Source organism: Tachyglossus aculeatus, chromosome 22, assembly GCF_015852505.1.
Source record: "Tachyglossus aculeatus isolate mTacAcu1 chromosome 22, mTacAcu1.pri, whole genome shotgun sequence".
In the NCBI taxonomy this organism is placed as follows: domain Eukaryota; kingdom Metazoa; phylum Chordata; class Mammalia; order Monotremata; family Tachyglossidae; genus Tachyglossus; species Tachyglossus aculeatus.
Genome location: NC_052087.1, coordinates 38280302 through 38291801, shown reverse-complemented (window position 1 = coordinate 38291801; position 11500 = coordinate 38280302). Strand labels below are relative to the sequence as shown.

General features: G+C 49.3%; 1 protein-coding gene across 2 annotated transcripts in view; it reads left to right on the top strand.

The window, feature by feature from the left end:
• The first annotated feature begins 301 nt into the window (after positions 1–301).
• LOC119943357 (solute carrier family 22 member 8-like) overlaps positions 302–11500 on the top strand; it is a 51434-nt gene continuing 40235 nt past the window's right edge. The window contains exon 1 of one of the 2 annotated variants that reach the window (XM_038764282.1): positions 302–1477. In XM_038764282.1, coding sequence (XP_038620210.1) covers positions 971–1477 — 507 coding nt within the window. In that variant the 5' untranslated portion in view covers positions 302–970. The remainder of the gene's footprint in view (positions 1478–11500) is intronic. The other variant, XM_038764283.1, reaches the window with a different exon arrangement.

Sequence of the window (11500 nt, the reverse complement as noted above, 5' to 3'; positions counted from 1 at the left end):
ACAGACAAGTGAAGTAAGGCCCAGGGTCACCCAGCAGGCAAGTGGCAGACTCGGGAGATGCCAATTTGCTCCCGGACAGCCCCGGCCCCAGATGAAATCACCTCCCCTTCTCTATTTGCCACCTGGTCTTTGCTGAGCCTGCACTTTTCATCCACTGGCCCTGTAGTCCTTTCTTTCCCCTAGTTAATCCCTCCAAATGAAGTCAAACTTTAACCCGGGGAGCAGATTAAGCTTTATTTACAGCTCCTGGGGAGATACAAACATAGTTTAGTTTGTTTCTGGAAGAGGAAGCGCAAAAAAAAACCCATAAAAAAATTCTGCCTGCCCCAAACTCGGGCAAAGCGAGTCCAAGGACAGAGTCCAGCCCGGAGCGAGCTGGGATCCTCACCAAATCTCGGGGTGGAGGGATCCCCTCAGACAGGGAGGGACTCCATCCTTCGGCTCACACCGCAGGGGCCCCCCAGGGTCACCCCCCCGACCCCCGACTTCGGTCCGGCTCTGGTCTTCTGCCACCGCTGAGCTCCCTCCCTCCGCTCTGAGGGGACTTGGATTTCAGGCCATCACTCTCCTCGCACTGGGCTCGCCCCTCCATCCTCCCATGGAAGTGGATCGCCTGTGAGTCCTTCCCCGGCCGACAGTTCCCCTCCAACCCCCTCGGCCAACTGGGTGCCTGGGAGACGGGCCACTGGTATCCATTGGCTCTTGCTATTCCCACCCTCGCAGTAGTAGTCGTGGTGCAGATAGGAGGACTAGTAGCGATGATCACTCTTCCTGCGTCTGGTAGGGGCCCCTTTCTCTGAAGAGCTCCTCACCAAGCCGATCGCCTTCCAGACTCTGCACTCGCATGATTCCCACATCACAGGCCTCCTAACCTCAAAGGTCTTCATCCGGCTCAACTGCTACGTCCTTGCCATCGCCCGCTGCAGACCCCACAGGCTCCGCCGCCGCACTTGTGAGCCCCGCTTCCCTCATGCAGCTCTCCCTTCTGCATCAACCTCCCTCCACCCCCGACCATCCCCCAGGCCCCTCAGACCTTCCCACAGTCGCTGGACCAATTCCGCGGGTCCCGCCCAACACCATGACCTTTGCAGAGATCCTAGAGCAGGTGGGCAGCCTGGGCTTCTTCCAGATCCGCCACCTGGTCCTGTTGTCCATTCCGGTGCTCATGATGGCCAGCCACAACCTCCTGCAGATCTTCAGCGCGGCCACGCCGGCCCACCACTGCCGCCCGCCTCCCAACAGCTCTGGGGATGGCACCCATGCCCCCCACGGGCTGGACCCCCAGACCCTCCTGCGGGTGTGGGTGCCCCTGGGGCCCGACGGAGAGCCCGAGAGGTGCCGCCGTTACACGCAGCCTCAGTGGCATCTGGCTCAGCCCAACGCAAGCCTCCCCAATGGGACCCAGGTGGACACGGAACCCTGCCAAGACGGTTGGTCCTATGATCACTCCATGTTTACCTCCACCATTGTGACTGAGGTAAGGCAGAGGGTAAAGGAGGGAGAAAAAGAGGGACAGAGGGAGGAACAGAGGTAGCTGGGGGGGATGAGGGGAAAGAAGCAGCAGAGAAGCAGCGGGGCTCAGTGGAAAGAGCCCGGGCTTGGGAGTCAGAGGTCATGGGTTCAAATGCCGCCTCTGACAATTGTCAGCTGTGTGACTTTGGGCCAGTCACTTAACCTCTCTGGGCCTCAGTTACCTCATCTCTAAAACGGGGATTAAGATTGTGAGCCCCACGTGGGACAACCTGATCACCTTGTATCCCCCCAGTGCTTAGAACCGTGCTTCGCACATAGGCTCAACAAATACCATCATTATTTGTACAGATTGTTTCCTCATCTGTATTTTGTACAGATGAGGAAACTGAGATTCAGAGAGGTTAAGCAATTTGCCCAACATCAAACAGCAGGCATTGGCCAGGTCAGAATTAGAACTCAGGTCCCCTGACTCTGTGGCCCATGCTCCTTCCACTAAGAGGTATTGCATTGCTTCCATTGCAGGTAGACCCTTCCCTCTCCCTCCACCTCCTTTCCCTCCCCGGCTCTTCCACATTCCTGCTCCTCCATCCCCAATCTCCCTCTTCCCTTCTCTTTTCCCGGTTTTTGTCACCTCATCCCCATCCCTTTGCTCCCAGATCCTCCAGATCCTGAGCCTTTCCCTGCTCGACCCACAACCTTTGATCTTTTCCCTCTGCCTTCCCTTGTCCTCTCCCCTCCCGGCTCCTGTGCGTTCCTCCCCCTACTTGCTCTGGTTTTCCCAAACCTTCAACAGATATCAGGCCAGGCTATAATTCTATTCGTTCTGACAACTTTGACACCTGTCTCCATGTTGACTTGAAGCTACAGAGAAGCAGTGTGGCTCAGTGGAAAGGGCCCGGGCTTTGGAGTCAGGGGTCATGGGTTCGAGTCCCAGCTCTGCCACTTGTCAGCTGGGTGACTTTGGGCAAGTCGCTTCACTTCTCTGGGCCTCAGTTCCCACATCTGGGAAATGGGGATGAAGACTGTGAGCCCCCCATGGGACAACCTGATCTCCTGGTAACCTCCCCAGTGCTTAGAACAGTGCTTTGCACATAGTAAGTGCTTAATAAATACGATTATTCTTTTAGACTGTGAGCCCACTGTTGGGTAGGGACTGTCTCTGTATGTTGCCAACTTGTACTTCCCAAGCGCTTAGTACAGTGCTCTGCACACAGTAAGCGCTCGATAAATATGATTGATGATGACGATGATGTTCTGTTTTGTTGTCTGTCTCCCCCTTCTAGACTGTGAGCCCGCCGTTGGGTAGGGACCGTCTCTATAGGTTGCCGACTTGTACTTCCCAAGCGCTTAGTACAGTGCTCTGCACATAATAAGCACTCAATAAATACAATTGAATGAACGAATGTTCCGGGCAGCTTCCACCCCCGCTCCTCCTGTTTCCAGTTGAAGGTTTGGGAAATTGTCAAGGTTCAGAGCTCAGTTGGCTTCCCTAACTGCACATAGTAAGCGCTCAATAAATACGATTGAATGAATGATTGCAGGCCAGAGGGCAGATTTGAGCCTGCTGCTGCTGGCTCAGAGCAGGTCTACCCTGGGCTGCCGTCTTCAGTTATCTCGTCTTTTAGCGGCTGCAGGAAACCCCCCAAGTAGCCTCCACCAAAGCTGTCAATCCAGAGGAACTTCCCTGTGTGGGCTTCTCTAGAAATACTAATTGTGGTATTTGTTAGGCGCATACTACGTGCTAAGCTCTGGGGTAGACACAAGACAGTCGGGTTGGACACAGTCCCTGTCCCACACGGGGCTCACAGTCTTAATCCCCATTGTACAGGTGAGGGAACTGAGGCACAGAGAACTGACTTGCCCAGGGTCACGCCGAAGACATGTGGCAGAGGTGGGATTAGAACCCACATCCTCTGACTCTGAGGCCTGCGCTCTTTCCACTAGGCCACGCTGCTTCTCTGTAGCGTTCCCTCAGCTTCAGACTTATCCACACTCTTCTCCCACCATACCCCAGCTCGCACTCTTTGCTCTTCTCAAGCTAACTACTCATTGTACCCCATTCTCAGCATGGATCAGTGGAAAGAGCACGGGCTTTGAAGTCAGAGGTCATGGGTTCGAGTCCCGACTCTGCCACGTATCTGCTGTGTGACCTTGGGCAAGTCACTTAACTTCTCTGAGCCTCAGTTACCTCATCTGTTAAATGGGGATTAAGACTTTGAGCCCCCCTTGGGACAACTTGATCACCTTGTATCCCCCCAGCGCTTAGAACAGTGCTTTGCACATAGTAAGCGCTTAACAAATGCCATTATTATTATTCTCCTCTCTTCCATTGCTGAACTCTTGATCGCACCAGGTGCTGGAGGTAGGCGGAGAGCATGAAGGAGTGGGGCAGAGAAAGGGGGAGTGCCCCTGTCCCAAAAGAATCTGATCGCCTTATTCATTCAATCGTATTTATTGAGCACTTACTGTGTGCAGAGCACTGTACTAAGCCCTTGAGAAGTACAAGTCAGCAACATATAGACATGGTATCTACCCCAGCACTTAGTACAGGGCACAGAGTACGCATGTAAAAAAAATGATAATAATAACTGTGGTATTTTTTAAGAGCTTACTATAATAATAATAATAATGATGATGATGGCATTTGTTAAGTGCTTACTATGTGCAAAGCACTGTTCTAAGCGCTGGGGAGGATACAGGGTGATCAGGTTGTCCCACGTGGGGCTCACAGTCTTAATCCCCATTTTACAGATGAGGTCACTGAGGCACAGAGAAGTTAACTGACTTGCCCAAGGTCACACAGCTGACAATTGGTGGAGCCAGGATTTGAACCCATGCCCTCTGACTTCCAAGCCCGTGCTCTGTCCATTGAGCCACGCTGCTTCTCTACACTATGTGCCGGGCGCTGTTCTAAGTTCTGGGGTAGATACAAAATAATCAGGTTGGACACAGTCCCTGTCTCACATAGGACTCACAGTCTCCATCCCCATTTTACAGATGAGTTAACTGAAGTACAAGAAAGTGAAGTGACCTGCCCTGGGTCACAGACAAGTGGCAGAGTCGGGATTAGAACCCAGGTCCTTCTGACATCCAGGCCCGTGCTCTATCCACTAAGCCGCACTGCTTCTCTACTCCTGTTTCTGCCTCCCACTCCCACCAAATCAGAAGGAAGTGGAACAGACTGGGACTTCTCCCCCGCAGTGAGGCAGGTTTCCACGACCTAGTAGCCAAATATCCTTTATTTCTAGAATTCTTTTATGACAGTGGTATTTGTTAAGTGCTTCCTATGTGCCAAGCACTGTATTTACTCAGCACTGGGAAGACACAAGACAATCAGGTCCCATGTGGCGCGCACAGTCTAAATCGGAGGTATTGGATCCCCATTTTGCTGATGAAGGAATCGAGACACAGAGAAGTGGAGTGACTTGCCCAAGGTCACACAGCAGGTAAGCGGTGGAGCCGAGATTAGAACCCAGATCCTTCTGACTCCCAAACCCATGCTCTTTCTGCTAGGCCTTAATCTGAGATTGTAAGAAATGCGAATCCGGCCTTGACATCAATATGTCATACAACTGTATTTCCAGTAGACAGAAAGAGTGGTGGAGAACCACCTTTGGTCGAGGGATCAGTCAATCAATTGCATTTAGTGAGCTCTTGCTGTGTGCAGAGCACTGTACTAAGCACTTGGAAGAGTACCACACAACAATGTAACAGATACATTCCCTGCCCATGACAAATTTACAGTCTAGTGGGGTGATCTCAAACTATTTTCCACCACTCAACAGCCCCTACTGTGTGCTGAGAACTGTACTAAGTGCTTGAGAAGGTATGATAGGGTTGGTATACATGAGTTTTGTCCTCGTATATTTAGAGTATAAAGGTATGTAAATACACGTTGTGTTATTATTGTTGTATTATTTAAGCCCTGTGTACGAAGTGCTCTTCTAAGCGTGGGGTACGTGCAAATTAATCATGTCAGGCACAGTCTGTATCCCATATGGGTCTCACGGTCTAAGAAGAAGGGAGAAGAGGCCTTGAATTCCCATTTTGTAGATGAGGAAATTGAGGCATAGAAAAGTGAAGTGACTCATCCAAGGTCACACAGCTGACAAGCGGTGGAGCCGGGATTAGAAACCAGTTCCCCTGATTCCCAGGACCGTGCTCTTTGCAGTAGGCCACACTGTGTGTGTGTTGTGTTTAAGGGCTTAGGTGATATGGAAGAGCTGAAGCGGCAGTTGGGGGATATAAGGTGGGGAAATATGAATCCTGGAGAAGCTGTGATTTTCGAAGGGCTTTGAAAACTGGGAGACCTCTAGACTGTAAACTCACCATGGGCAGGAGTAACTCACATTTACTGTAAACTCACATTTCTTCCAAATCTGTTGTACTGTATGCTCCCAAATGCTTATTACAGTGTTCTGCACACAATTAGCACTCAATAAATACCACTGATTGATTGATTGATGGATTGTCTTACTGTCTGTCGGATGTGAAGAAGGACGTTCTAGCCAAAGGGGAGGTCACGAGCAAAGTCTGGCAGCGGATGAGGTGAGAATGAAGCACGGTGAGTAGAACTCGTTGTGAGCAGGGAATGTGTCTCATATTGTTATACTGTACTCTCCCAATCATCATCATCATCAATCGTATTTATTGAGCGCTTACTGTGTGCCGAGCACTGTACTAAGCGCTTGGGAAGTACAAGTTGGCAACACATAGAGACAGTCCCTACCCAACAGTGGGCTCACAGTCTAAAAGGGGGAGGCAGAGAACAAAACCAAACATATTAACAAAATAAAATAAATAGAATAGATATGTACAAGTAAAATAAATAAATAAATAAATAGAGTAATAAATACGTACAAACATATATACATATATACAGGCTTACTGCAGTACTCTGCATATGGTGAGTGCTCAATAAGCATGACTGAAGGAAGGAAGAGAGTAGATCAACTTAAGAGGAACAAAGCATATGGGCTGGGATAGAGTGAGAGGGAGGAGAGTGAGTAAGTAGGAGGGAATCAATCAATAAATCACATTTATCCAGCAGTTGTATTTACTGAGCACTTACTGTGTGCAGAGGACTGTACCAAGCTCTTGGGAGGATACGACACAGCAATATGACAGACACATTTCCTGCCCACAGTGAGTTTACAATCTAGAAGGGGAGACAGACATTAATATAAAGATATCGATTACAGATATATACATATGTGCTGTGGGGCTAGGGACACGATGAGTAAAGGGAGCAAGTCCGGGCGATGCAGAAGGGAGTGGAAGAAGAGGAAATGAAGGCTTAGTCAGGGAAGGCCACCTGGAGGAGTTTTGCCTTCAGTAAGGCTTTGAAGGTGGGGAGAGTAATTGTCTCTCAGATATGGGCCCAGGATGGATTCAGAGAACCTGGGTTCTAATATAAATTCTGCCAATCACCTGCTGTGTGACCTTGGACAAGTTACTTCATTTCTCAGCTTCCCAATTTCCTCATCTGTAAAATGGGGATTCAATATTTGTTCCTCCTCCCCTTTAGACTGTGAGCCCCATTTGGGACAGGGACTGCATCTGGTCTGCATATATTGCATCAACCCCAGTGCTTGGTACAGGGCTGAGCTCATAGTAGGTGCCAAATAAATACCGCAGTTATTAGTATAATTATCACTATTACTGTTATTGATGGCTGGTGGGAACTTAGAATGCCCATAAGGAGTCAAGCAATTGTTTACTGGGACTGAAGAGGAAGCAAAACTCCAGAGGAGTAAGTATCATCAGAAGATCTATCTGGTATATATCTCCTGATATATATATGGTTATTAGTATAATTATCACTATTACTGTTATTGATGGCTGGTGGGAACTTAGAATGCCCATAAGGAGTCAAGCAATTGTTTACTGGGACTGAAGAAGAAGCAAAACTCCAGAGGAGTAAGTATCATCAGAAGATCTATCTGGTATATATCTCCTGATATATATATTTATATTTGTATATGTGTATAAATATGTATATACACATATTTATATATATGTATGTGTGTATATATATATATATAACCTGAGATGTATTATATTGGCATACTGATAACAGTGGTAGTTCTTAAGCACTTACTATGTGCTGGGTACTATGTGCTATGTGTTCGAGAAGCAGCATGGCTAAGTGGAAAGAGCACGGGCTTTGGAGTCAGAGGTCATGGGTTCAAATCCTGGCTCCGCCAACTGTCAGCTGTGTGACTTTGGGCAAGTCACTTCACTTCTCTGTGCCTCAGTTACCTCATCTGTAAAATGGGGATGAAGACTGTGAGCCCCCCATGGGGCAACCTGATCACCTTGTAACCTCCCCAGCACTTAGAACAGTGCTTTGCACATAGTAAGTGCTTAATAAATGCCATCATTATTATTATTATATACTAAGCACTGTACTGTCATTGCAGTGAATGCACCTGGATATTTTTTTATTCAACAGCCCCTCCCCAAGTACACCCAGGCTCACAGATACTATTCTTCGGGGGGTAGTTTTTCCTACAGCTGTTTGAGCTGGGTTAGTCAGTCATTCGGTCAGTCAATCGTATTTATTGAGCTCTCCCTGGTTCTCCGACTGGCTCTTCCCAGGTCTCTGACAAGACCTGAGAGTTTCCATCTGGGGCAGAAAAGACTCCAAATGGTGGCTTTCTGGCCTATTAGCTCTTTGAAACCTGTGCCCCCTCCCCCAGATCCTCCTCCTCCCTATCATCCCTGACCCTTTTCCACTCTGGGCACTCAAAAGGAAAAAAGGACACCCTTGTTCAGCCATATCAATCAATCAATCAATCAATCGTATTTATTGAGCACTTACTGTGTGCAGAGCACTGTACTAAGCGCTTGGGAAGTACAAGTTGGCAACATATAGAGACAGTCCCTACCCGACAGTGGGCTCACAGTCTAGAAGGGGGAGACAGAGAACAAAACAAAACATATTAACAAAATAAAATAAGGCGAATAAACATGTACAAGTAAAATAAATAACTAAATAAATAAATAGAGTAATAAATATGTACAAACATATATACATATATACAGGTGCTGTGGGGAAGGGAAGGAGGTAAGATGGGCGGATGGAGGGGGGACGAGGAGGAGAGGAAGGAGGGGGCTCAGTCTGGGAAGGCCTCCTGGAGGAGGTGAGCTCTCAGTAGGGCCTTGAAGGGAGGAAGAGAGCTAGCTTGGCGGGTGGGCAGAGGGAGGGCATTCCAGGCCAGGGGGAGGACGTGGGCCGGGGGTCGAGGGCGGGACAGGCTAGAACGAGGCATGGTGAGGAGATTAGCGGCAGAGGAGTGGAGGGTGCGGGCTGGGCTGGAGGAGAGAAGGGAGGTGAGGTTGGAGGGGGTGAGGTGATGGACAGCCTTGAAGCCAAGGGTGAGGAGTTTCTGCCTGATGCGCAGGTTGATTGGTAGCCACTGGAGATTTTTGAGGAGGGGAGTAACATGCCCAGAGCGTTTCTGGACAAAGACAATCCGGGCAGCAGCATGAAGTATGAATTGAAGTGGGGAGAGACACGAGGATGGGAGATCAGAGAGGAGGCTGATGCAGTGGTCCAGACGGGATAGGATGAGAGCTTGAACGAGCAGGGTAGCGGTTTGGATGGAGAGGAAAGGGCGGATCTTGGCAATGCTGCAGAGCTGAGACCAGCAGGTTTTGGTGACAGCTTGGATGTGAGGGGTGAATGAGAGAGCGGAGTCGAGGATGACACCAAGGTTGCGGGCTTGTGAGACGGGAAGGATGGTAGTGCCGTCAACAGTGATGGGATGTGATGCTTTGTCCAGCTCTGGACAACAGGGAGTGAGGGAGAGCCAGAGGTAGGAGGATAAGGAAGAAAGCTCTTTAGCTAGAGGGCACAGATTCACCCCAACATCGCCCCACCCAGACCACAGGGCCCCTGTTGAGATGGGGACCCCTCCCCACCCAACCACCAACAGCCTCCAGGGGAGAGCACGGTCAGAGTGTTCCCTTCTAGACTGTGAGTCTGCTGTTGGGTAGGGACCGTCTCTTTATGTTGCCAACTTTTACTTCCCAAGCGCTTAGTACAGTGCTCTGCACACAGTAAGCGCTCGATAAATACGATTGAATGAATGAATGAATGGACCACGACTTGAAACCCAGGCTCCTCACTTGCCCCGTTTGTCCCCGAAGAGTAAGGGTCTGCAGATCACTCTTAGCCGCTCTCCTCCCTTTTCCTCCTGTGCTGAAAGTTAAAATAAAAAATTCCAAGTGGAATGCTAGTGGGGATGGCCGTGGCCAGCGGGGGACGATAATAATAATGATGATGATATTTGTTAAGCGCTTACTAGCACGGCTCAGTGGAAAGAGCACGGGCTTTGGAGTCAGAGGTCATGGTTTCAAATCCCGGCTCTGCCAATTGTCAGCTGTGTGACTTTGGGCAAGTCACTTCACTTCTCTGGGCCTCAGTTACCTCATCTGGAAAATGGGGATTAAGACTGTGAGCCCTCCGTGGGACAACCTGATCACCATGTAACCTCCCCAGCGCTTAGAACAGTGCTTGCATATAGTAAGCGCTTAATAAATACCATCATTATTATTATTATTATTAATGGTATTTGTTAAGTGCTTACTACTAGGTGCCAGGAACTGTACTAAGTGCTGGGGTGGATATGAGCAAATCAAATTGGATGAAGTCCAAATTCCACGTGGGGCTCATGATCTTAATCCAGGGGCAGCCAGAGAGGGTGCCCTTTGGAGAGAGAGGTAGTGGGGGCCGTGGCCATGACAGGTGTGATTCTGTCGGGCGTGATGGAGACTGGTGGCAAAATGGGAGGCCAAATTGGGGCCAGCAGCGCTGAACCTGCCTGGGGTTCCAAGTCTGGGCTCTGCCACCTGTCTGCTGTGTGACCTCAGGCAAGTCACTTCACTTCTCTGGGCCTCGGTGACCTCATCTGTAAAATAGGAATTGAGACTGTGAGCTCCACATGGGACAGGGACTGTGTCCGACCCGATTTGCTTGTATCCACCCCAGTGCTTAGTAGAGTGCCTGGAACATAGTAAGCGCATAACAAATACCACGATTATTATTATTAAGTCACTTAATGTCTCTGTGCCCTCAGGTCCCTCATCTGTAAAATGGGGATTAAGACAGTGAGCTCTCTGTGGGACAGGGACTGTGTCCAACCTTATTAGCTTGTATCTACTATAACATTCAGTACAGTCCCTGGCTCATAGTAAGTGCTAAACAAATAACGTTTGAAAAAAAGTACGAGAGGCCAAAAGGGGATGCGGGAACCCAGTCTTGCGTGCTTGTGTGCGTGTGCATATACACACGTGCGCAATGTGCACACCCACGCACGCACACACACACTCATCCAACCACAAAAGGAGGGAGGGGATGTGTCCAGGATGGCCTCGCCTCTGCCACTGCCGCCACCAAACCCAGTCCTCCTTTGCTGCTGCCAGATTTCCCCTGCCGCTGTCTCCTCCGCCACCTCCCCGTTGCCATGGCTGCCCCTCCTGGGGGGCTACAGGGGTCTCTTCCCCCGGAGCTTCTGGCCCTGCCAGTCTGTACATATTTATTACTCTATTTATTTATTTATTTATTTATTTATTTATTTTACTTGTACTATCTTATTTATTTTATTTTGTTGGTATGTTTGGTTCTGTTCTCTGTCTCCCCCTTTTAGACTGTGAGCCCACTGTTGGGTAGGGACTGTCTCTATGTGTTGCCAATTTGTACTTCCCAAGCGCTTAGTACAGTGCTCTGCACATAGTAAGCGCTCAATAAATACGATTGATTGATTGATTGCAGTTCCCGCTCAACTGGAAGGGCTTCAGACACTGCAAACAAAACTGAGCAGGCCATCGACAGCATCACGAAGAGCATCTATAGGGCCCCTGCTGGGAGCAGAGCACTGTTTTAGCGGCTTTGGGGAAAATGAGGCAAGACCCCGGCCTTGAGAAACTTCCTGCCTCTTGAGGACAGAGAAATCAATCGATCAGTCAACATATCAGTGGTATTTATTGAGCACTTACTGTGTTCAGAAACTTCAGAGCTAGT